General features: G+C 36.1%; 2 protein-coding genes across 2 annotated transcripts in view; both read right to left on the bottom strand.

Annotated features, from left to right (window-relative positions):
• The window catches only part of LOC128683844 (rotatin-like), a 39,375-nt gene that overhangs the window by 1,220 nt on the left and 11,054 nt on the right, over positions 1 to 27,101 (bottom strand). The window contains exons 20-33 of the mRNA XM_053769845.2: positions 26,770 to 27,036; positions 24,901 to 25,121; positions 23,912 to 24,056; positions 22,595 to 22,725; positions 10,648 to 10,756; positions 9,723 to 9,951; positions 9,218 to 9,384; positions 7,132 to 7,299; positions 6,377 to 6,646; positions 5,565 to 5,743; positions 4,925 to 5,126; positions 4,267 to 4,445; positions 3,699 to 3,942; positions 1,822 to 1,925 (exon numbers count right to left, since the gene is read on the bottom strand). Of these exons, the coding sequence (XP_053625820.1) occupies positions 1,822 to 1,925; positions 3,699 to 3,942; positions 4,267 to 4,445; positions 4,925 to 5,126; positions 5,565 to 5,743; positions 6,377 to 6,646; positions 7,132 to 7,299; positions 9,218 to 9,384; positions 9,723 to 9,951; positions 10,648 to 10,756; positions 22,595 to 22,725; positions 23,912 to 24,056; positions 24,901 to 25,121; positions 26,770 to 27,036 (2,615 nt within the window). The remainder of the gene's footprint in view (positions 1 to 1,821; positions 1,926 to 3,698; positions 3,943 to 4,266; positions 4,446 to 4,924; positions 5,127 to 5,564; positions 5,744 to 6,376; positions 6,647 to 7,131; positions 7,300 to 9,217; positions 9,385 to 9,722; positions 9,952 to 10,647; positions 10,757 to 22,594; positions 22,726 to 23,911; positions 24,057 to 24,900; positions 25,122 to 26,769; positions 27,037 to 27,101) is intronic.
• Positions 17,509 to 21,088, bottom strand: LOC128683839 (cytochrome P450 6a2-like). Its single transcript, XM_053769829.2, has 2 exons — positions 19,559 to 21,088; positions 17,509 to 18,669 (listed from the first exon to the last, which is right to left on the bottom strand). Exons 1-2 carry the CDS (start codon positions 20,871 to 20,873, stop codon positions 18,494 to 18,496), a joined length of 1,491 nt encoding a protein of 496 aa, XP_053625804.1. The 5' UTR covers positions 20,874 to 21,088; the 3' UTR covers positions 17,509 to 18,493.

Below are 27,101 nucleotides of genomic sequence, written 5' to 3'. Positions count from 1 at the left end.
CCTACATGGTTGACATTGCGCAAAGTAGAATTTCAAAGTTCAAATTCTCATTTCACATTGTACTCTCGCCCAGGCGATATTACCTAGGTAAATTAAAAAAAGTTAATATTGGAATCAATTTATAGTGTGAAATGAAAGGCATATTACAAGATAGTAATGAAAAATCTAGATACTAATATGCTACGTTGTCATATATGCGAGCAATCCGAAATTGGTTAACTACTAGGTACGTATAATTTCTTAGAAGTAGGAAATTCATTGTTGTACAACAACTTGTAATGACTAATATTTAGTGAAACACCAAATTAGTTAAAATCGTTCAGCAGATTATCTTAAATGTGAAAATTAGTCGGTAACTTTTTGTGTAAACAAATAAAAAACAATTATACAAATAGCCCACTGATGTTGTGATTTCCCTCTAACTACGTAAAAAGGAAAGAAAAACAATAACAATTTCTTATTTTACAAAACGAGCGTTAAATATTGGTAGTATAATACCATTTTATATTATACATTAGAAATGCTATAGTAATATTAATTAGCGTTTATTTATAATTTATATATATATATATATATCTATAACACAATTAACATTCACGATGAATTAGATACAATCTCATATATACTCCAGAGCATATGGTTCCCCAAGCCATCCCCAAACCCGACTAAACCTAATTAATGTAACATATTAAATACTAGCTGATGTCTGCGACTTCGTTCGCGTGGCCGAACAAATTTTGGTAAGGAGTCAAAATTATTAGAGAAATGAAACAATACCTATACATACAGAAGATGCTAATCAGAAGTACACACAAGACAAGTATATTTTCTATAGTTTAGCTGAACTATTATTACTCTTCTTCAGGTGTTTTATAACTCAACAAAAAATGCTCATCAGACTGAACAATTATAAAGGAAACATAGAAATGACGCTCTAATAAAGAGCGTCATTTCAATGTTTCCTATGATTTAGCTGTTCCACCATAGGGCTACATCAGGTGTTCCAGATCGTCGATTTTTATATCTCAACAGAAAATGTTCATCAGACTGAACAACTTTTGTTAAGTCGTCATTTCTATATTCCCTATAGTTTAGCTCCACCATCATGAGTCTACATCAGGTGTTCCAGATTTTCGATTTTTATAACTCAACAGAAAATGCTCATCAGGCTGAATAACTATAGTTTAGATGTACCATCATGTTCAGTTTTCAAAATAATTTATACCCTATATGTTGCTCAGGCTTAATAGCGATATAACAAAAAAAGTTCATTCAAATCCGTCCAGTAGTTCCGAAGATTAGCGTGTACAAATAGACAAACAGACATTTTTTTTTTCAAATTCTCACTCTGTTGCTGTGACTCTATCGCCTAATGATTTTTATGTAAATTTATTAAATCTACAGGATTTTTTTTCTCCTGTTTAATTATATGTATAACAAATTTGTTTTGCTTTGAGTTATTAGACAATATAATATCTGAAGAACTGATGTGATCCATACCCGCAGGCACTTAACATTCCTCGATATTGGAATAAGAAAAGATGACGTCTTATATGGAGATCAGTAAGCGCTGCTGACGCATTATGGAGGATGTGTTGTAGCATCCTTGACGTATACAAATCTCATATAATGCGTTAATTGAGTGAAGTAATTTTTGTCAATCGTCATCGATGAACCTATGAAAAATATTTCTGTACTTGTTAAACTAAAAGCACAAGTGCACATTTCTGACCCCATTTAAATTAAACCATTACATATATATATATAGAAGGAAAATTTATTTTTTCGAATCCTGTTATTCTCACATGACAAGATCCTCACCTTGTGGTTATTGGCGGCCAGCGACCACACAGCTCGTCCTGCAGACACCATTTCAGCAGTGTCTCCCGCCAGGAGCGTGCCCGAAAGAAGCTCTAAGAGCTCGGCTACAAAAAGAAAACATCATTACTGGATCCGCTTCAGGTGATTCACAAATTTTGGGATAAATTTAATTCTTTAGTTTATATTTATGTTATATTTTACCAAAATACTATGACATCTGTCCAGTAGGTTATGCGTGTGAGTAACAAGCATCTCTCTAAATATAAATAAAGTTTATAAAGTCCTTGATCTATTCCGATGAGTGCGATTTACAGGAAGGACAATCAATTAAATTTTAATGAACAGTCACAGCTTGCACCGTCTAAGATAGACAGCAGATAGATAAGATTATCTGGAGCTATCGCAGGGTGTCATTCTTATTTTCGTTTCTTAAAAACCATCCCAAAGTCATCAAATCAACATCAACAATCTCATTAAATTTTGAATGAGTTGAACTGTAAAAAGAACTGTTATACTTATATAATGTGACAACGTAACTCATACGAGTATGGATCTTTTGAACAAGGCCCATGTTGTTCTGTCGTCTATTTCCAGTGATCGTCAAATTTCTAGTGACAACATGTTCTGTATAATTATAAAGAAACAATAGATTTTGCAATTCCAATGTCACGTACACAGAAGACACTTCAAAATTAAGATTTTCAAAACGGAACACGAAACACGACACGAATATACACATTATACATACATTTGTATTTTTATTTAGATTATAATTAGATTCGTCAATAAATACATTCATGATGTATGTAAAATATAGAAAACATGATGTGACGTCAATCGCAGAATTTTAACCTTGGATAGTTTGAGGACACAGAATTTTGAAAAAATCGTTTGTTTAAAATGCTCCCACTCTAGTGTTAGGCAAACTGAAGGGACAACGTTTTAGCATGTCCGTATTGTAAACAAGAAACGGGTTAAGCAATTACATTGTCTGATACTTTGTTGGCTGTTCGAGTTAAGACGAATTTGTTGAATGTTCGTAACTAAATACTTGCTTTTGTAATCAACACAGACGAAATTGTTGTTAAGATGGTAAGATTACATGAACGTTTTCACTTATTCGGTATTTAAGTATGACATATCGCACATCTAAACTGAGATACAAAATAATGTTCGAATCAATATGGAAGATTTTTTTAAACACTTTATTTAATGATAATATTCAATCTATTGTGTATCTTATAAAGTTGCTCGTATTCATTAGTACCTATTCATAAAGTGTTAATGATGACTAAATATTTTTTTGACCGAATATTTTTCATTTATCATTTTACTGCGAAAACGCCTAACTGCCATCATGCAGTTTAAACACTTACCATAGTAGTATCGATTATATTGTTACGATGCAATTTTAATAAATACAAGATCAAAGTCTACAAATGTGATAATAGATTGAAATTTATATGACAATAAAAAACGTGCTAACTAAAGTGTGGTACCATTGCATTCGCAACATTAACGTAACGAAATCATAGATACTATGTATATGTTCTCTAGAATGTCGATGTACCCATTAGGCTACTTGAAAGTATTATCTTGAATATCTTCTATATAAATTATGTATTATCTATATAATTTATATAGAAGATATTCAAGAATCAAATGTATTAATTTTCATTACTCATTCGGGAATGAGTGACTATGTATCGTAAAAGTATTTAAGATGTATAGTATTTATAGATATTTGGTTATTTTTAAGTAGGTATGGTCTATTTTTTTGAGCAAGGATTCGTGGAGAGGTTTCATAATTCGTGATGAGCAAAGTCATGAAAATGAGAAACAGAGGTGCGGTGTCGAGCGTACGGTAGAGAACTTACAGGACTGCAAGAAAGCGAGCCGCTGGTGCAGCGCCGCATGCGCGATGGCGGGCAGCAGACGCGGGCGCAGCGCGGGCGGCAGCGCGGCCAGCTGCGGCTGCAGCGACAGCAGCGCGCCGGCGCCCTCCGCGTGGCGCGACAGCGTCTCGCACAGTCGCGCCCACGCCCCGCCCACGCCGCCGCATCCGCCGGGGCGCGAGCGCGACCGGACCGCTAGCTTGTATAGACAGGGTAACACGTCGCTCTGAAATATTGTTCACTGTTTCTTATATCTAAGTATTTGTTTGTTTTATGAAGTTTCGACGTACGTCTTCGCACGAAAACATAATAAGGTTATGACTCCGTTGTCCGTTGTAGCTCCGTTGCTACGTCGTCGCAGCGGAGCACACCTGAGCCTGAAAGGAGGTGGCCCATTTCATATTTACTGTTCAATCAATTACTGAACTATAATATGAATGGCAACAAACATTTTGAATTTGAATTCGAACTGACTTCCATAACACTGAACTGTTGACTTTGGTCACTAACAATGTTAATGACAATAATGCTTGCTAGATTACAACTATACCTTGAGTATGATAGCGCGGCATTGCTGATGCGCCGAAGTCCTCCGCAGAGTGTGGACACACAGCAGCAGCGTAGTGTCGCTGCGGGCGCGCGACAGCAGCGCCGCCTCGCGGACCACTAGAGCACTAACTTCGCCCACAAGATTGCGGCCCGACACGCAGCTGCACATTGATGACCAAGCTGGGGAGAAAAGTTCTCAAATCTATCTCATGGACATAACATTCCTAATTTTGTTGCTAAATCGGCGGACGGTTGGACGGCTTTATACGACAACACACACAATAACTCAATAAGAAGGAGAAGGTAGGTTTTTAACGACCTTAGGAATACGAACGTGACGTGCCTGTAGGGAGTATTTTAATATATTAATTTTATTATTATTTTCATTATCGCTAAAAGTTTACAGATTTCTGGAAATGGTCGTTAGTATTTTCTCTCAAATATGAAATCAAAATGAAAGATAAAAAGGCGATCTGAGCATACGTGGCTTAGTTTCTCGCCGTCTAGTGGCAACCGTCTTAGATTATCTGTTGAACTAGTCAACTAATCTGTTTGTTATCCTTAGAAAGTTCATAGTGGACCAAATTTCGGATGCAATTTGATTGCATATTCAACTGAGCCACTACACCACTTATAAATAATATGTGATCGTTAAGAACCTTTAGGGCATCCATTAGAGAACGTATAAAGCAGATGCACGGCCGCCACCCGCAGTTGTTCAGTCAGCATGCACCACGGCCATAGCCTGTTCAGTGACAAGCAGAGATTCTGTTCAGCAAACGCTTCCTTGGCTTGCTGACAGCTCGTCATTGCACAGTCTATGACCGTCAGAAGCCAATATAACGTGCGTAGAACCGGGTTCTGGAAAGAAAATAATATACTTATTACATAGGTTATTCATTCATAGCATCGCAATTTTAACATGACATTTTTATTATTATTATTTCCTCGTTGGGATGCCAGTGCAATCCAGGGACGAGTGGTCCCATTTAGGGCTAGACGAGACCTATTTTGGGTCATCTCACAAAAGTAAGTAATATATGTATGACGCTCGTTTAGCATTGTAGTCATGTTCGTATGATAAACATCTCTAGCAAAATTAAAACATCGTGTAATGAATTTTTAGTTTCCTATGAAGATCATATTGATACTATTTCATTCCGATGGTATAGATCAATATGCAAATAAAACGAGTTTTCGCTGGTAGTAAACGCACTCACAATGAACTCTTTATTCATGAAATAGTAGGTAAATCAGGTACTAGTCTGACGAAGGGCATGATAGGTATAGTATAGTCACATTGTTAGCGCTGGGGATGACGTCGTGTGGCTTGCCCTGCACGCCCAGGTGGTCGCGCACGCACTGCAGTGTGGCCAGCGTGCACTGCGGCAGGTGTCTGTGGCAGCTGTAGCGGCGGCTGCGGGGGCTGACGGACAGGATGCTGCATAGGCAGGAACACACGCGGACCCAGTTGTCATCTAAAATAATCAGATTTCACACACTAATGCAAGCTTTCAGTTTTACAGAGTTGAAATTCCCCCGACCTTGTTTAAATCAGAAATCGCTAGAATGCGCGGTTTAGGTAAATTTGGTATAACCGATTCGTAATGTTAGGTACGAGCTTGATCTATCCGTTTTGGCTTATCTGTATATAAAAGGAACCATGGTTATCTTTGCAAATAATCATCAGATAAGGAATAGCCTGACTATAAAAATCCCAACAATGAAACTGCGCACTTCAAACTGTTAGTATTTTGAAAAGCCATTCCAAGAAAACAGAGAACTGTTTCACACTACCAGATTATTTATGTCATGAATCAAGTGACATTTTTAATTATAAAAAAAAACAAATACCTGCAGTGTTTGAGTTATACCCACTATGAGAGTACGTCACCTATAGCACGTTTTACTTGCATTTTGTTGGTATGGTTATCAGAAGCTAGGTGGTAGGCTATTGATAAGACTGTTCCTACGTATAACCATACTTATGTTGCCCGAAGTCGCTTTTCACTATATGCGCGGGTACTGAGACCTCAGTACCCGCGCATATAGTGAAAAGAAAAATGGGCAAAATCTAAAGCCAATCCTATTTATCAGAACCCAACCCTTACCTTGGCTGCACTGATATCTCTTCATATCCAAACCAGACTTCTGGTACAGCGATAAAATAGCTTTACATATTTCCTCCGCCATGTATTCCGGCTGGCAGTCAATGCTTCCATCTCCTGCTCCACGGCTACTCAACGGCCCGCTGGTAAGTGGTGACTTCAAATTGTCATAGAATTCCACGCAGGAGTTGTCTTTCGTTTTATCTGGGTACTTCTTATGGGTGGTCGATACAACCAGCAGAGATAGACAGTACATTCCAGCTAGTTGAAATTCTACAATAAAACATTATAGAAATAAGATATTAATTTCTAAAACAATTTAACGTCTATTTTGTAATTTATAAACAATTTCAAAAGCGAGCATAGTTAAAGCCATGCAAGCGCCGCTCAATTTGGTAACAGCAAACCTAATTTCATTATCAAATGCTAAAGGATTTGGCATGTTATTAAATTTAATTATCCTTGTATGAATACATGAAATGATAAAAACCAAATATGTTTCAACATGTTCACACACGTTTTACATGTACACTTCCATATAGTTTCATCGTTGGTGAATGGTCATAAGCCTTGTTATTTTAACCTCAATATTTCACAAGTACCACAAAGAGACTTTATTCTAAACTGAAATATTCTTAAACGCATTATATGTTTACTTCCATTTTGAAATGTCACGTGCCTAAATGACATCTTTATTCTAAGCAATAATATAATTGTTAACATTATTGTTTGGTAACATTGTTTCAAATCCAACCCACCATTTTCGTCGCTTTCCAAGCTCTGCAGCACTAAACCGAAGAAAGGCAGAGCTAAACGGTCCTTCAGCTCAGTCCACACAGTGTCCGCAGCCGTTCGCTCCACCAAAAGCGATGCCAGTAGCAGCAATGCTTGCACTCGCGCGCTTAGATGTAATTCATCACATTCATCTGAAATGTTAATAATATAAATGTCAATATATACTTAATAATATAAATCTGCCTCGCACGAGTGCAATATTATACATGTTAAATACATATAAACCTTCCCCCTGAATCACTCTTATCTATTTTAAAAACCCGTAAGGACAGACAGCCAGCGGGAAGCTACTTTGTTTTTATATTCTGTAATGATTATTCCAAAAATCAGGTAAGAGTATACGATCTAATATCTCATCGCATTTAATAGCAATTTAGCAATACACCATGCCATTAAACATATAGCTTGTCCAGAGACTCGATACCGATAATAAAAAAGCCTCTCCCGTTCCCAAACTTATTGCTTCAATATAGTCAGCAGTTTCGTTTCCGATACATATCGTGATATTTTCGTTACGGTGTGCAAAACATGCACACCGTACCAGAGCGTAAGAACGTACGTACAAAGTAGTGAAAAATCTTAGTGTCATTTATGTGTTGTGAATCATATCGTACATTTTCGTCGCTAACATGTCATGTTAAAACTACCTAAATATATATTTTCACAAAATTGATAAATAAAGCACGCAAAGACAGATTGGACTTATCTGCAAAAACATATTAACATATCAATCAGATGGACAATCATTGCCAGATTGATGATAAATTAATTGACTTTGTATTGTTTTTATCTAATTAAATAATTATTTAATCATACCTATATACATTTTGTTGGTAAACTCTTGGTTGTAATAAAAAATATTTCATTGTTAAAATTATACCATAGAAAAATTATTATTATTAATTAGAAACCCAATAGTAATCACTGTATAGCTGAAAGGAACAAAACCCTATTAATATAACCGTATTGCAAACTTCCTCAACCAAACAGTAGATATCAAATTACCGAATGCAAGGCCGGCGCAAGCGTCAGAACAAAGTGAGATTTCTGCCATTATACGCGAATTATTTTCATTTACTTATAATTATTTTAATAATGTCTATAGCGTTACGCAAAAGGAAGGACCTAGTATCTGAGATACAGGCTCGGCCTAGTTTAGATACTAGTGTGTTGGACTAAGATAATGTATTGGATCTATTTATATCGTACGTAAAGTTTACCTACTTATTGTAAAATTGTTCTTATTTGGCACGTGAGAACCAGATAGTAATGTGAATTGCATGCAGGAATATTATACATCAGTCTGATTTGTAACATTTGGAAATAAATAAAATAAATACATTTTTAAAGTAAACAATGTATAAACATCAAGTAATGCATACATTTGATGTTGAGTAAGAATAATATTAATAAGTAAAATAATTTTCTTAGAAATAAAAATCTGATTGGATTGAATTCAAATATTAGCTCAGTTATGGTATAATAATAATTAGCTTTAACGTCCCTGTTTCTACATATTAATATTTATTATGAGGATGACATGATTGTCTTTTTATTTATATTAAGATTATCTTCACTTGTGTCTATCCACAAAAATATTTTCACTTATATACAGTGATACAGCAAAATTTTCTACTATTATATTTTCACATTCGTATTTACAATACATTTTTATCTATACCTAAATTTTTTGCTTATGCACCCATTATCCTCCACCCTCGGATTATCTTCAATTTTCAATTATTTTACTTCCCGAGATTAAGTATCAAAAATTAAGTATATTATTAGCGATATGTTAAAAAAAGATTTAGAAGGACTGCGTGGAAGCAAATTATTTTGAATATATGTATTTATTTTTTTAATGTTGCAGAAGGGTTCCACATAACAAACCATCTGATAAAGAATTTCACGATTCTTGGATAGAACTATCTGACAAATAATTTCATTCAGATTTGACAATTTGACTGTCAGATTGAAATATGAAAATAGTGCAACAATGCATTGCTGAAACAAGCAACAGGCATTAAATTTTTAAGAAAAGAATAGTACCGTGTTCTAGTGGTACTAGCGTCGCGACGAGGCTGTACAAGCAGTCTTTGGTGGCGGCCAGCAGTGCGCGCACGCATTTGTGTGCGGCGAAAGCAACGAGCGCGCGACAGCACGCCGCGCGTACTCTATTCGTTTGCGAGGGGTCGTCGCTTGACCACGACGCGCATCTGAAAATTGTTATTAACGTCCACAAGAATTTCAAAAAATATTTTTAAATCTGATTGACGGTTGTTATAGCAAAAGGTTGGCCCTTTTTATAAATGGCATGAATCACTTCATTGAAATTAAATGCAGTGTACTTTAAACTGAAAATATTATTATCTCCTTGATGCAACAATGACCTCAATACATTAACATTTTATGTAACATTTCCTTATTTTATTTTATTATTGACCAGAACATACTTATTTGTAACTGTACTGGTGATTATGTAATAAACAATGAATGACACATACCCATGTAAATATTGCAGACGCAATATCAAACTATACTCGTAATAGCATACCTGAAAAGCAATCGATATAATCCTTGATCATTCCAAGTCTGGACTGGAGTTTTTCCGAATGCGCTGACATTGTGGAGCACATCAGCCAACGACGCCACCAATTCGGCGGTGGGCGGCGGCCGGCTTCTGAAAGTCATCATAGATGGCGACACACGCGTGTCAGCACTTTTCTGCGCACGCACTTCTAACTCCGAGCGACGTTCTAGCACGGCGAGTGGCACATTGGGCTCTGTAATTAAGTGATATGAAGGTGTGTGCATTTAAAAATATACAAGGAAAAGTACCCGAGGAATTTTATTTTATTCTTACATTAATTGTTATCATCATCTTTCTCATAAATTATAGGTCCTATACCTACCTATCTTGTGCCCCATTGTGGCGAAGTTGCATTGAATGTTTTCAAAGCTTTTCCGTTATACATAATACAGCAAACATGTATGTAATATTTAAACGGATGGTGTTTTTATAAATGAACGAGCCTAAAGTCCTTGTTACTAATTTAATTTAAATACATACACAAGTACAACGTATATTTCCTAAACTATCGCGTTCATTATACTACAACGAGTATAATAAAATAATCGCATCAGTTGGTTATTCTTAATGAATGTAAAAACCAAGCAATAAAATTAAATCATAAAATGTTGGCATTCATCTCGATGATAATAAAATCGTTCAAGTATCGTGCCAATAAAAGTAATAAATCAAAGTAAAGACCTTTGATCATGTTACATGGTTCATCGCAATACAATCTTATCTCACATGTCAAGTTTAAGTGGAGAAAATATATGTTATATGTGATATTAGTCTAGTGGATTATGAAACAAACTTTTGAATGTTAACGCATTAGAAGTATATGCAAATAAATATTCAAAACGAATGTAAACAATAAGAACAGAAAATATAATAGCGGAATAGTACTTACCGATTATAGTTTTATATTCTTTTTCATTACAGAAGTCAATCAAGATCTCGAGACAGTTCTCAATAAAGTTGTTTTCCAGTAGTTGGCCGAGGACGTCGAGTTCTAAAACCTAGAAAGTATTTTTTATGTTGTATTGAACAATTGATGAAAAACTGTTTAATTTCTAGAGTAATATTGTAACAGTATAAATAATAAAAATAGGTCCAGTGCATATGTTCCCATGGATGTCGTAGGAGGCGTCTAAGGGACACATAGCCTTAACAGAGGATTGACGTCAGCAAGGCAACCGGTTAAATCATAGCCAAATCTTCAAAATTTAATGGTTGATTCCTCTGCGCCCGTATGAATTTTGAAATAGTCTTTTGTCTTCCTCATGAATGTAGTAACATATTCTGTCTTTTTTAAATATGATCAGATGTAACAGACATTAGAGCGTACACTTTTACTTACACTTTATCATTTTCGATTAAGGTTTTCATACTACGACCAGAAGTTAAATGATTGGTTATGGCTGCCTATAGCCTGCAGCTTTAAAATTACTATAAGCTTTATAATTAATTGGTGTTAGGAAATCGACACTTTGTTTGACTACAAGAAACAAGAAAAAATCATGAGTGACTGGCTTCAACTATGTACCGGCTTTAAAATTCAGATGTCATTTTGACTGACATGACAGAATACATTTAATATACATTATCCCTTTGTCTACTTGAGGAAATTTGTATGGTAAGACGTAATTTTGTTTTAAATGGACATACATATCCTAGAACTATACTCAGTGCAACATCGGGCGGTAAATAAAAAAAGGTGAAAAAGTATCAAACGTTTTAATTGTGAATATATTACTAGTAATAATGAAACCACTTTATTTCATATTCGTTGGTATTGATATAATTCAAATACATTAATAATAATTTGGCCGACCAGTCATAAGATATACATATAGAACATATAGCTGCACCCACAATTTCCATAAAATTACACACAATTCAAAAAAATAAACTGTGAAGATATTATTAAAGTTGTTATTCAGTACGGAAATCTCATACATGTGTTACATGAGAACTAACATACTTTTAATTTGTGGTGTGATGTCACGTACGTCACATTATTGTGGAGATAACATTACTGTATAGATGTAGATAAGTAATTGTCAGATAGGTATGTAATTCATCAGATAGGTTGATAGCTTTCTATCACGTAGTATTAAGTATATATAAGTATATGTGATAATGAATAAAAGCAGATAGAATCGGAATCTTATCCGAGAGGTTGTCCTCAAGCCTTGTGTTTTCTTACCATCGCTACCACCCCTACACGCCACACCACATGGCGACCCTGCCATTCGGACGGATGGCGTAGCTGTTGGTTAGTATCGTCGAGACGTCGGTGTGATTTTGACTCCACTAAGCGCAGAAAAGTTTTGCTGAAGTACACCATGGGCACAAGTACGTCCAAGGAAGAGGTAGTCATAGCCCAAGTCGCATCAGGTGGGTCTAACGATGCATCGGTGATACAAGAACATATTTCGGCGGTAAGCGCGGCCGTCCTGTTCATAGCGACCTGTTTCGCTATTGGTATATTGGGTGGAATCATATACTTGTACAGAAGATGTCATTTTGAATGGATCAGACAAGAAGTGAACCGGAGAGAAGTGCAACGAGTGGTGCAGACAGCCTGATGAGCAAGCAGTAAGTGGCAATAATAATTAAGGAAGTGATATTTTTTGTGCGGTCTTGTGTTAACTATATAAAATAGAGACATTAGTGTAAACATTGTTGTGTTATAAATGGAAATAGAGTTAACGTCAATTTATGTTCAACTTAAGGTTATTAGGGAATCTATTGTTAAGTTAGGACCTAGTAGACGAACGGGGAGTAACTTCGACTCAAAGCTTAGTCAAGCAAAGGCCCTTTACGACAAGTTTAAAAATGTAGTATCGGGCGTATCAAAATTTTCAGACGAATTGACACTGTTGATTAGTAGAATAGAAGACTTGTACGTAAAAACAATTAAGTTTGAACGCGAAACTGAAGTACCAGCAAAGATGGAGTCGCGAAATTTGGAAAAGTTTTCGTTAAAAACGGCAGTTAGTTTGCTTCCGAAAATGAACGGTGATGAAACTGTTACCCAAGATTTAATAGAAGCCATAAGTTTGTATAGTTCTATGTTAGAGGGGCTCGATAATGATCTCTTAATAAAGTTCGTGCTCACCACGCGTCTAACACAGGGGGCTAGGATGCGGTTAGCTTCACAATACGCGACAGTGGATAGTCTTTTGGCTGATATGAAGAAGCATCTTCTAACGGCAAAATCAGATGTTGCGATACAAGCTAAATTAGCTCGTACTAGGCAAGATAATAAGTCTATTGCAGATTTCGGAGCAGAGATAGAGAGATTGATGGTGGATTTGACTATTTCTCAAGCAGGGGATAGTCAAGAAGCCTACAGAGTCTTGCGGCCCTTGAATGAAAAATACGCGGTTAAAAAATTCTCAGACGGACTTCGCAACCAACGTTTGGGTACCATTATTACGGCAAGGAACTTGACGTTGTTAAAAGACGCAATAAGGGTAGCCGAAGACGAAAATGGTACATCATCGGGACAGGTCATGACTTTTCAACGTCAGTATAGGCCACATAATTTTTCAAGTAGTAATAGGGGTCGTGGCAATACATATACGCGTAATAATCATGCACAACAGAAAACAGCTGTCGAACGTACATTCCAAAGGAGCAAGAATGCTAACGTAGGTTTTAGCAACGGTGCGCAAGGTCGTGACGTGAGGAATGCTACATATCGCGGTCGACGTGGTCAGCAGAATCGTAGAAACGTAGCGTGTTTTGATCATACGTCAGACGGCCATGACTCTGGCACAATGTCAAAGCCAAAGTATTGCGAGTCTAGCAGAAGTCAGTTTTTTCGAGACTAAGCATATTTTAGCTTGTAATAGTATTAACTGGGTTAACTTTGTAGTCGGTAGTATAAATTCGGAATGGTTAGTAGACACGGGGGCATCGTTGTCAGCCATAAAAAATGGTTTCTTAAAATCAAGTGCTATGTGTTATAAGTTAGTTAAGGACGAGTTATTAATTAATGGTGTAGGTGGTAATTTACGGTCTATGGGTTATGTTAATTTAAAATTAGTATGCGGAAAATATTCATTCTTGCATAAATTTTATGTTTTCGATGATTTACCCTGTAAGTCAGTTGGTATAATAGGTCAAGATTTTTTACAAACATATAGCGGTATTATAGATTTTTCAGAAAACAAGTTAACGCTTAGGGAGCGTGAAGGGAGCGTGATTTCAATACCCCTTAAGTATTATAGTTATTCATTGAATATACCTCCGCGTTGTGAAGTAGTAAAATATTTTCCGGTGAATAGAGCGGACGATTGTGTGGTCGTGAGAAAAGAGTTGCAGAAGGGTGTATTTTTGGCTAATGTAATAGCTAGACCTAGGAATGGGATAATACCCATTAGGATATTGAATACGACTTCCTCAGAAGTTGTTTGCAGTATGACAGACGTGGAAGTATATCCGTTAAGAGATTACGATTATTGTTGTTTCGCGGAACCGGAAATGAGCGTGAAACGTGTTAAGGAAATATTTTCTTTGCTTAAACTTGAGTATTTGAATGAGGAAGAGCGATTGAGCATTGAACAGATATGTGCCAAGTATCCAGATATATTTCATGTACCGGGAGATAGGTTGACGGTCACAAACGTGTATGAACAGTCAATAAGGTTGAAAGAAAATGCCGCTCCAGTCTATAGGAAGCAATATAGAATACCATATGTGCAGAAAAAAGAGGTGGATAGGCAAGTGCAGGAGATGCTGGAAAATGGTATAGTTGAAGAAACAGTTAGTGAGTGGTCTAGTCCGGTGTTGATCGTTCCAAAGAAGGCGGATCGTAGCGGTGAAAAGAGGTGGCGTGTAGTTATAGACTATAGGCAGTTAAATGACAAGATACAAGATGATAAGTTTCCTTTGCCCAATATAACTGAAATTTTAGATTCTTTATCAGGAGCAGTGTACTTTAGTCATTGTGATTTATCTCAATCTTATTTTCAATGCAATCTTACAAAAGACAGTAGGAAGTATACAGCGTTTACTACAGACAAGGGACAGTATCAAATGTGTAGGTTACCGATGGGATTGAAGATTAGTCCGAGTTCTTTCAGTAGAATGATGACTGTAGCTATGTCTGGGTTGAATTACGATAAATGTCTGGTTTACCTTGACGATCTGATTATTTTTGGACGGAGTTTAGAGCAGCATAACAGGAACCTCATGACAGTTTTTTCGCGATTGAGAAAAATGAACCTTAAGTTAAATCCTTCAAAATGCGAGTTCTTGAAAAAGCAGATACTTTATTTGGGGCATATTATTTCATCAGAAGGTATTTCACCAGATCCAGAAAAGGTTTTAGCGATAAAAGATTACCCGCGTCCCACAACTAGTGATGAGGTGAAGCGTTTTGTGGCATTTGCAAATTATTATAGAAAATTCATACCAAACTTTGCTAGGATAGTTCTTCCAATGAATAAGCTGTGTGGAAGGTATGCGACGTTTGACTGGACCGATGAATGCGAGAAGTCATTTTTATTACTAAAAAACTCATTAATGAATCCTCCAGTTTTGGATTATCCAGATTTTTCTGATAACAACACTTTTATATTACAGACCGATAGTTCAGGATTTGCTGTAGGTAGTGTCTTGTGCAATGGGAACGGAAAGCCTGTTGCTTATGCTAGTAGAGCTTTGAATAAAAGTGAATTAAATTATCCTATAATAGAGAAAGAGTTGTTGGCTATTGTTTGGTCAGTTAAATATTTTAGGCCATATTTATATGGGAGAAAATTTGTCGTAAAAACAGATCATCGACCTCTTTTGTATTTATTTAACATGACGGATCCATCGAGTAGGTTGACTAAGTTTCGGTTGTGCTTGGAAGAGTACGATTTTACTGTGGAATATGTGAAAGGGAAGGAAAATGTGCTAGCGGATGCATTGTCTAGGATTATAATTTCAAGTGAAGATTTAAAGACCATGCGTGAGAAAACCATATCTGTGATGACGCGAGCACAATGTAAACAGTTAGAAGGTTCAAGTAATTGTGAGGAAGACTCTGCGGTTAGTAGGACTGATCACCCTAGTATCGTAGAAGTTCTTAAGAAACAAGGAGATGACGTTGAAATTCTGCAAATAAGTGTAGATAAGTGGGAAAAGTTATTAGAGAGCTCTCGTAAGAAAATAGTTTCAAAGGCGCGCAATTTAATGTATATGCCGGAAAACTCGAGTATTTATTTAAACTATGAATCTTTATCGGCATCATCGCGAGACGAGTTGTCGAAAGATATAGTTACATTTTGTTTAGAAAACGGCATACAAGAAGTGGTGATATTAAAAAATTGTTGCAACAATCGTATTATAAAGGAAATGGCGAAATATTTAAAGGAAAACGGTAAAACTTTAAGTAAGAATTTTAAATTTTGTGTAGTATCGGGTGTGCGGAGAATAGACGACGACGATGAGAAGAAGATTGTTATGAATGATTTTCATGTTCTGCCTACGAGTGGACATACAGGAATACGTAGAATGGTGAATAATATAAAAAAGTATTTTTATTGGCCATCAATAGAACGTGATGTCATTAATTATGTTCGTAAGTGTAAAAAATGCCAAAAGCAAAAGTATCATAGGAATGTTAGGGAACCGATGACCATAACAACCACCGCAACTTCGTCTTTTGAAAAAATCTACCTAGATTTAGTAGGACCTCTTGATAGGGATGACTATGGGAACGTATACATATTGACTCTACAGTGTGAGCTTACAAAGTTTGTAGAGGCTTATCCTTTAAAAAATAAATCTGCAAAGGAGGTTGCAAGGGCGTTGGCAGAAAATTTTATTTTGAGATATGGGGTACCAAAAATCATTGCTACAGATAGGGGTTCCGAATTTATTTCGAAAGTTATGGTAGAGCTATGTAACATTTTAGGGATTAGTAAAACGGTATCAACTGCGTATCATCATGAGAGCATAGGATCGTTAGAGAATGTTCATAAAACTTTAGGTGCATATTTGCGAATACAGACGAATAATAATACATCAGCATGGAGTTCTTGGATTCCGTATTGGTGTTTTTCATATAATACAACTGTAAATACTGTAACCAAATATACGCCTTACGAATTAGTTTTTGGGAAAATATGCAAGTTACCAAGTAATTTACAAGGTGAGACTGTTGAACCATTGTATAATTTTGATGATTATCCTTTAGAATTTAAGTATCGGTTGCAAAGAGCGCAAGCCGAGGCAAAACAAAATGTAATAACTAGTAAAATAAGGAGAAAAAAATGTTATGATGTAAATATAAATCCATTAAATTATAAGGAAGGTGATTTAATTTTAGTAAGAAAGGAGACTGGTAGTAAGCTTGATTGTATTTATGATGGACCATTTGTAGTCGTAAAAGATGAATCGCCAAATGTTGTTATTCAATGTAAAGGAAAATTAGATGTTATTCATAAAAATAGGACTAAGTTGTATTGTAATGAAAAAAATATTAAGATTTAAATTTATATTTTTTTTTTCATTAGGAAGGGTGATGTGGTGTGATGTCACGTACGTCACATTATTGTGGAGATAACATTACTGTATAGATGTAGATAAGTAATTGTCAGATAGGTATGTAATTCATCAGATAGGTTGATAGCTTTCTATCACGTAGTATTAAGTATATATAAGTATATGTGATAATGAATAAAAGCAGATAGAATCGGAATCTTATCCGAGAGGTTGTCCTCAAGCCTTGTGTTTTCTTACCATCGCTACCACCCCTACACGCCACACCACAAATTATGAGAAACGGGAATGTAAATGTGATGATCAATGCACAAAAACTTTGGTTAAGTATATTTATATTGACCGTCATAACATCAATGAATGCTTAAAAATCTGTATCTAAATTACAAGACCATGTAATATAGGTTTTTGAAATCCATTAGTAACTAAGCAATGATAATGATGATTCGATAAAGTTAAAGGAAAATCTAGTTTTCTATGTCAGATAGATACATTTTAAATAATAAAATTCAGTATCAAAATTACAAGACCTTGTAATATAGGTACTTGAAATCCATTAGTCAACTAAGTAACTTATTTGTAAGATGTATATTATTTCATATAAAATGATTCGATGAAGTTAAAGGAAAATCTAGTTTTTTATCTACTACATATAGTTAATGTGGTAAAACCCAAGTAATTAGATGTTGACACACCCATGCCAAATGAATGTTTCCAAATTGTCAAATACTACAATAAATATTTTATTTAAGAAGCAGAAACTAACTTCAAAATTAATATCTCTAACGCATTATTGAAGACTCGACTTTTTTTCGACATCAGAATAACGTAATAAAATTATTTATCTGATCTGCGTATGCACATGCATACATGTATCCCAAATAAGATAACAGACGTCAGTAACCATTTCGGAGTGATAAACATTACTGAGCCATAAATATCAATAGGCGATGGACCGATATGATCTTAACAAAGCATCTATACAAAATTGATAAATTATTTATTTCAATTTCAATTGTTTATTAATGAGTTCTAAAACACCATTATACATGCAAGTTTTTACTAATTTAATATCTACAAGAATAGGGCCTATTTCTTCCAATATTGAAAATAATTCCATGAATGACGATAAACATAAATGATTCGTAAAATCAATCTTAAGTACAAAAATTCAATTATCCGATATGGCGATAATATACAATGAGACCACTAATAGCAATATCATTAATCTAGATAAAAGTGTGAGGTATACATTATTTGTCTGGTAAGAGCGGTGTGAATTTGAGGAATATACCGCCCTTGTTTTTGAGCATGACACTTCGGGGGTCATACACTATGCGCGTGGTGGTGCGCGCGCAGGGCTCAACGGCAAACGCGGTCAAGATAGCCGCCAGGCCCGCCAACGTCGTCAGCTGCGCAAAACGGGCACCTGCAAAATTTATTCTTGACTTTTAAAAAGTTTGAATTTCCAATTACTCTTCACCAATCAACTAGCATTAGGTACACGTGAAAATGAAAATGTATTTTATATATTGTCCCATCTTTTATATTGTACCATTTTTTATATAGTATATATTTTATATATTGTATCAATAAGAGTATTTGGCAAAATATTATCGATGGATTTATTATAAAATAAAAGAACTACGGAAGAATTTATTTGCACACAGTGACAAATTAATTTATAAAAAAATAATTCTGCAAATATAACTACTTGTCTGTTTGATTGTAGGATTTTTTACAAGAAAAACAAAAGATTTCCATACACCAAACCCAAGAGAGATATCATTGTTTGAATAATGTTTAAATAACACCTCGATTTGCTTTTTCTTGTCTTGCGATTACCTTCGCATGTTTGTTTTCGTTTTACAAACAATGAAAGGCCAGTCAAAACAAAGATGTTATTACTGAGGCTAAACCTTCATAATAACTGCATTTTGTTTCTCATACATATGTAATGTCACTGATCTCCGTTTATGCGCATATGCATCAAAATACAATTAATGGTAGACATTTACTTATTCGTACTACCAGAAATCTGTTATCAAAAAACTGATATGACTAAAATTAAAATATTTGAGAGAATATTCAATTGAAATAGTGGAGATACCATTTCACATTATGCATGCTGTTGACACACTTAAAAATTATATTCTTGACTTTATTCTATACCAGGAGCTATAAATTTTAAAACAGAACGTGTGCCTTCCGCGTAAACATTTTACAGCATTATAAAAGCTAATTAAAATTCTATATTGATGCTCAAGGTATTGTGGCTATGTTTAGACGACATTAATAGGTACTGTAAATCTACTCACCCGGGCAGCTCCTCGGTCCATAACCAAAGGCAATAAATCCTGGGGGACTCAAGTCATCTTTGAAGCGGTCAGGATCAAACTTATCCGGATACGGGAAATGTTCAGCATCCCGCTGGATGCAATGAATAGGGATGAGAACAGGATCTCTCGCTTTGACCTTCAATTCAGTATCAGGGAGTACACACGGTGAAGTACACAGCCGTGTCGTTAACGGAGTCGGAGGGTGAAGCCGCAGCGTCTCCAATATAGTCTGTGTAGTCAGCTTCATAGCGCCGACAGCTTCGTAAGTCAATCCTCCGTAACGTTCCATACACTCCAAGATTTCTTCTCTTATACTGTTCTGAAGTTCCGTTGCTCGAGCTAACTCATACAAGCAAAACGATAAAGTAGTAGATGATGTTTCCAAACCAGCCAACATGAATATAAACGAATTGGATGTTATCAGCGCTTCTGTCATCGGAAACCCATTTTCGGACTTCTGCACGTTCAACATCAGCTGGAGAAAATCGTGTCTTTGAGCGCCAGTTTTTCGTCGTTCTGACAGGACTTGATTAATAATGCCAGTAAAAAAGGTCTCCACGTCGGAAGAGTATGATCTCAAATTCAAAAACTTAAACAGTCTTGGGAAGAATGTACGGCAATATCGTTTCAATATTGTAGCACGATCGGTCTTGAACATTTTGCCAGCCATTTTTAGAAATGGGGAATCGGGGTCTTTCAATGATTCCGGGTTGAAGCCGAAGGCACAGCTACCAATGACATCGGTGGTATACCGAGTCATGAGTTTAGGAACGTCTACTTCATCTGTCACATCATTTAGGAGTACGTTTTTCAACATCGACGCACAATCTGCTATCAATGGAAACATTGCCTTCATTTTCGCCGATGAGAAGGTGGGCGTCACGATTTGTCGCATAGCTTTCCATTCTGCGCCACTCATATTGGCTAAATTACGAAGCAAGGGTTCCCTTTGGGTGTCTGTGGATACAGAAACGCGGTCGCTGAAGTTGTGAAACTCTGAAGACATTACATTTTTGGTCAAATCCAAATCGATCACCATCAGTGTCGGTCTGCGAGCTTGAAATAGTCCAACATACTTCTTATCGTGATAGTTATCGTAGAAATATTGTAACATATTCACATAACTCCTTCTCATAATAAAGGTAGGTCCAAAATTGCCAAATATAGGGCATGGTTCCCTATAAGGTACATTTTTGTTGAGCCAGTATTTCCGTCCATTAGTCGTATAATGGAAGAATGTCAATAAAAATATGAGGGTCAATATGATACCTAATAGTATAGCAATTAACCACATGTTTACTCGATAAGTGTTGAGTTGGTTTATCGATTTAAAACGATTGGTCCGCGGGGGGCAGTGGTCATGCCGGCGCGGCGTTGTATGTAAACAATGCGGACGCACGCGGACGCGGATTGCGTGAGGAGCGGAGCGCGAGCCAGCGACGGCGGCGGCTGTGCACACTCGAATGAGCGCCGACCGGCCAACTACGCCGGCTTCAGATAAGCCTAGTACTATCGTGCTACTAGTACTCGCTGTGACCAGTCAAGGCCGCGAATGTTGACGGGCCATGCAGCGCACCATGCTTTGTGAATACGCACTCCGCATTTTACGATGCCCATTGTATTCCTAAACGAGAATACGTAATAAGAAACGTATCGAACGAGCGCTGCTTTAGACATTGACTTTGAAAACGTCTTAAAATACGATAAAGTAATGAAAACGGAATAACAAAAGATCGTTGAACCTATAACGAGGCCGTAGGCGTTTACTTGATATGCAATTTTTGCAGCGAAGCATTGTATTCAATTTTAATGCTGCTCAATATACCTAAAATATGTACCTAAATAGTATTGTAATTACCTATAACAAATGTTATAGGTAATTACAATACTATATGTACCTAAATATTTTTCACGTAAAAACGTTAACGGTTTTTTCAAAAGGTATAAAATAAAACAACATGGCTCTTGAGAATATATCTACAATCTATATCTCTGCGTGTGGTCGCCATAAAACAAATAGTACACTTAGTGCATGCGATCATTTGCATTATTTATTGATAATTACAACGGACAGGGTACGACAAACGAGTAAATTTTATTATAATAGCGCAGTGTCGAATAAAACAATGCAAATAAATTGTTTCTCATACGATACTTATGCGGTCTATTCCTGCAGTTTACCGACTATATTATGGCCAGAGCTTAAATATAAATATAATATAAAAATATATATGCTCTCTCATAAACAAATTGTATCTTAGCCGCCGCCGATGGTAATTTTATTGGCATTTTGTTATTGCGTTTCTAAAAATACAGCTTGTGGTATTTAAAACATCAACAAAATGAACAAATATATTTATTACAAGAAGAAATAGCCAACATGTAAGTAATGGTATACTAGAAAATCCATACAGAAAATACAGTCTGATCAAGATTTTTACAATAGCTGTTTCGTTTGGTGAGGGACGAGGTTATGCTGACGTCCAGTAATGGAAAGGTAGAAGAGGACTATTTTATCACAAGAAATAGAAGGACTTATATATTCATTTCAATTTATTTTGTTTCATCTGATTTTAACTTAGAGCTTTTAATATTTAAAAATAAACAACATAATTTAATTTATATATTTTATTAATATTTATAGAGGTTTTAATATTCATTACACATATAAAAAAGTTATCTATCTGAGACAAACAATAGATGGCCGAATATTTTCCAATTTAGTATCAATAAATATGTACGAGTATGTCACTATATCGATGTTGCGGGATTCATCAGATACAGTTTTTACAAACTTACATATTACACATATACATTCTTTAATACGTTTATTTGACGACTACCTGCCACTAAATGACGGCAGGCTGTCGCAAAAGTCATGTCAGATGACTTTATACGACTTGAATAATCTGACACCAAAGACGACGAAGACATTTGTTAAAGAGAAAAGAACTTTAAAATGTTATATAATAGCTATTTATCTTTAAAATAAAGTTAAAATGTTTTTTTACTCACATCAGAATGTGGCGATGCGCGCGCGCAGACCGCCGCAAGTACCCGCGCCGCTCCGCTGCGCACCACGTTCGCTTCAAGCCGCTGCGTAAACACCACGCTTGCGAACTGCGATAGCGATTCTTCAGTTATCGCTTTATTAAAAAAAAACATGTCATATTGGTTGAACAGGTCATGTCAGTCGTGTGCCTAGAGCTAGCTTAACCGGATAGAGAACGATGATGTGGGTGGCAAGGTGCGGATGTATGTATACGTCATTTACTAGCTGCATCTGGGGGCTTCACTCATGTGTGTATGTAGGTGTAAGCTCAATAATAATGTAGCTTCATACTGGTGAAAGAATTTTGAAAATCGATTAAGTAGTGCCGACCGTAAACGCAAACTTAATGACAACACTTCTTCTATGGGCGGTTCTCGGTCGTAACGCCGGCCAATAACCACCGGTTTATAATATTAGTGGAGATTTGTTTTAAACCTTAAGTCTGTATAATATAAAACAATAAGATTGTGAGTCAATCGTTTCAGATGTCATTTAGCCCTGTTTGTATTTTTAAGAAGCTTAAGAAGGCTCTTTTATCCCCATTTGGTCAGGGCAAATATTTAGTTTTTCTTACACCAGGGTTTATTGCGATAAGATAAGCCTTTATTTAGATTAGGTTTTAGACAGAAAGGAATTGTTATCTCAATATCAACAGCGCAGTTTTGTTCTTAGAAGAAACAATCGACTCTGCCCAGCATTACTACAAGTGGCTAAGAAATCTTATCTATTTATGCTATCTGCGCATTTCCGTTTGTCCGCTAAAATCAATTCTATTTTTAGTACAAATAAAGAATACCAATATCTTATTCTATTTAGTTTTCTATAAATTGGAAGGTTAACAACGGTACCACTCTCTACTCTATTTCGTCGACCAAATCAAAACGCGCGAATTCTACAACATCGCATCTTCTTCTTCTATGGGTGCCTCTCCAACAAGTGAAGGTCAGCGATTAGCATGGTGAAGTCCTTCTTGTCCTTAGCTCGGCGGAACAGCTCAGCTTCGCTCGCTATCCCGGTCCATTCTCGGATGTTCCGAGGCCAAGATTTTTTCTTTCCTCCAACCTTTCTCTTCCCAGCGCATACATCACTATGATCGCCCACATTGTTATAAAAATGCGAGAAACCTGTTTGTTTGGTCTAATTTGATGAAATCAGTAGTTAACATGGACTAAGTAAATTTTTAACAAACCTCCAAGACTATAAAAGTTTGTATGAAAAATACGTAAGATTTGTTTTCACCGCAGGCGGAAACAAAAAAATGAAAACATTGTCTATCTCACCCTGCAGCAGATGCGGCATCAACTGGGCATGCCCGGCCAGCATTGCAATGAGAAGCAGCGCGGCCGCTCGTAACTGCGGATTGAGACCGCGCACGCAATTTACTACCGTCCGCACCGCGTCACTGCTCCAACATTCGCTCCATCGCTGTTTGAAAACTTTCAATATAATTATATATAATAAATACAATTATATTATTTTTACATAAAATACTTTTTATTTATTAGGAAGGCCATACAAAATAGGTACTAAATTTAAGAAACATTCGGCCATTTCAATCGTTACATAATAGTTCGATAACATCATAGAACTGTTTTCTGTGTGAAGATGTCATTTTACGGTGAATGAGGCATCACATTGAATCATTTTAATTATAAATATTATCTTCAAGTGTATCCGCAGTACTCATAGACAATCCCCTTTTAGTTTATGATTTAAAAGTGTTCTGTGAAACAAGCAAGTATGTTGTACATAATGACTTAATGTTTGTAAATGATGCACTCATTATTATTTATTTGTTGCAGACACATTTATTTACTAGGTACACAGTATTCAATATTGACTCCCTAAGTATATTAACTTCCTAACTAGTTTGTTCGTTAGTTACCTATTATCTGCTCAACCAATCTTCTTGAAATTTTGCATAATTATAGTATTAAGTACGTAAGTTATTTCCCAGAAAACTAACTGTTCCCGTGTGTAATCAACGCGGGCAAAAGCTAGTATTCTCTCATCTAAGCCTTCCAGACTTAAATATTATCACAATTCGCTAAGCGATGAAATCACAATAAAAAGTGCGAAGAATAATAAAAAAAAAATCAACACATCACCTTCTGTGACGCGATACTGGTAAATCGGCAAACCGACATTTCACTTTAGTTTAAAAATTTTCTTTTAGATAATAGTTTGGCACGGTAACTAATGAGTACGCACTATGATATGCCGTAACAAATCTCGTAAACGATTTTTTATCGTCCATACAAAAGCGTACCTGCACTGGGAGCATTTCTTCCTGTATCTGCCGCATCATAGCCAGCAACGCCAGCACGGCGTCGAGCCTGCACGCTTGGCCCTTGAGGCCGCCGCCCGCCGCGCAACCACTCAGCGTACGGGTCGTCAGCGACAGACATTGCAATAGGGTGTCTTCAGACAACTTGCAGTAGCGGGAGTTCAGCCCGTATCGGATACAACGCATCAACTCGTTCAAATAACCTAGAATATTCGATACGTTAGCATGTCTTGAAATCCGTACAGGTCGTCAGCGACAGACATTGCAATAGGGTGTCTTCAGACAACTTGCAGTAGCGGGAGTTCAGCCCGTATCGGATACAACGCATCAACTCGTTCAAATAACCTAGAATATTCGATACGTTAGCATGTCTTGAAATCCGTACAGGTCGTCAGCGACAGACATTGCAATAGGGTGTCTTCAGACAACTTGCAGTAGCAGGAGTTCAGCCCGTATCGGATACAACGCATCAACTCGTTCAAATAACCTAGAATATTCGATACGTTAGCATGTCTTGAAATCCGTACAGGTCGTCAGCGACAGACATTGCAATAGGGTGTCTTCAGACAACTTGCAGTAGCGTGAGTTCAGTCCGTACCGGATACAACTAGTTCAATTTACGTGCAATATTCGATGTTAGCATGTCTTAAATTTATGCTACCAAGAAAACAAAGGCTTCTTGTGTAAGATAATCCTAATAATAATGTGAATAGCTTCCTAGTACTACAGTAGTGTGAAACCATGGCCTAACCATGAAAAGATTGTCTTTAAAAAACTTTTTCTTTGAAAAACGAAACCGAATTGATTTATATTTACCTATTTTTAAGACTGGCCTAGAACTATAAACGACTTTTATTTCAATTATTTATTTTTCTTTTCAAGTCCAAATGGCAGTGAAGTTAAGAGGTTATTTACACAAAAAACGGCCACAGTAACCATTTTGGTCTTTTAGCTTTAATCAGTTAAAAAGTTTTAGATGTCATAATTACCCATATATTTAGTCTTTTTTTTCTTTTTTGTCAATTTTCAATAAACTATCGAATAAACAATTTTTTTGGCATTTATTTTATTTTTGGATAATATACATTTGTCCACTTAGTTGTAATATGAATATAAAACCCACATTTATTTAACAAGGCTAATTAACAATGTTGCGGTGATTGTTGCACCGCTTCTTCTTTATCTGAGTTTTGGAAGTCGGCCGTAGTCAAAATAAATTCTTGACGTCAATACGTGATTTATATCCTCAGTTGATTAATTTTGAATTTGAATTTTATATGTACGTAATATGTATATGGGCAGGCTAGACTTACACATGTTATCTTATCTGAAATTTACACCAATTCGTCATAAGTAAGTACTACTAGAAATCGGAACAAAAACATGAGTAACTTCCTGATGATGTAGCAACGATAGCACAATCACAGTAATATAAATAGCAGAACGGTTTATTGGTGTTCACTAACTCATACAGATAGGGAAAACCCAAATAGGACAGGAAACATGTAATTATGTATTTTATCGTGGTAATAGAAAGCTGACATCATCAAATTAATTTATCCTTGTCGCGGCGACGTGACAGCGGTCGAAATGTTGCATTTAATCATTGTATTATATTACAATACAGACAATTTGAATAAACTCTTATGTTTTTCTTTATATAATAAAACAGCAAGTAGGCGGGCAAAAGCTACTAAATAAATACATACGCTATTTGACAAACTAAATACCATGTGGGAATGTTTGTATAATAACTTGTCCAATCTGTCTTCATCGTCGGAGCGTCATTAAAAAATCCAACGTATTTCTACTCTTGCTCAACAAATTTAGTATTAAACTGCACAGACTTACCCAACATATGAAAGTTCTTCAAATCGACCCTTTCCAAGCATGTAATCAGTATTTTTAGTAGACTCTCCATTTTATTAGTGTCATAATCATCATTCTCCAGAGCAATAATACAGCGGAGTACTATCTTGACGATGTGTATGTGGAGTTGAGTGACCTCTATGTTGTCTTGTGATGTCTGGTGTGGGTGCAATTGGTCTCGACTAAGTAGAGATATGACTATGGAATCGTTTCCGATGAAGTAGGATTTTATCCAGGACATAGTAACTCCTGTAACCAACGTGCTTGTATAATGTATTTATTCGATGCAACATTTCAATAATTCTCTCTCTGTC

Source organism: Plodia interpunctella, chromosome 3, assembly GCF_027563975.2.
Source record: "Plodia interpunctella isolate USDA-ARS_2022_Savannah chromosome 3, ilPloInte3.2, whole genome shotgun sequence".
NCBI lineage: Eukaryota > Metazoa > Arthropoda > Insecta > Lepidoptera > Pyralidae > Plodia > Plodia interpunctella.
The sequence above is the reverse complement of the archived record's forward strand: the minus strand, read 5'-3'. Positions and strand labels throughout refer to the sequence as shown.

Coding starts and splice junctions, on each gene's coding strand:
- LOC128683839 (XM_053769829.2), bottom strand. CDS start 20,873: ATGTGGTTAATTGCTATACTATTAGGTATCATATTGACCCTCATATTT. Junction 18,670..19,558: donor TGGACCGAGGAGCTGCCCGG/GTGAGTAGATTT, acceptor TAAATTTTGCAG/GTGCCCGTTTTGCGCAGCTG.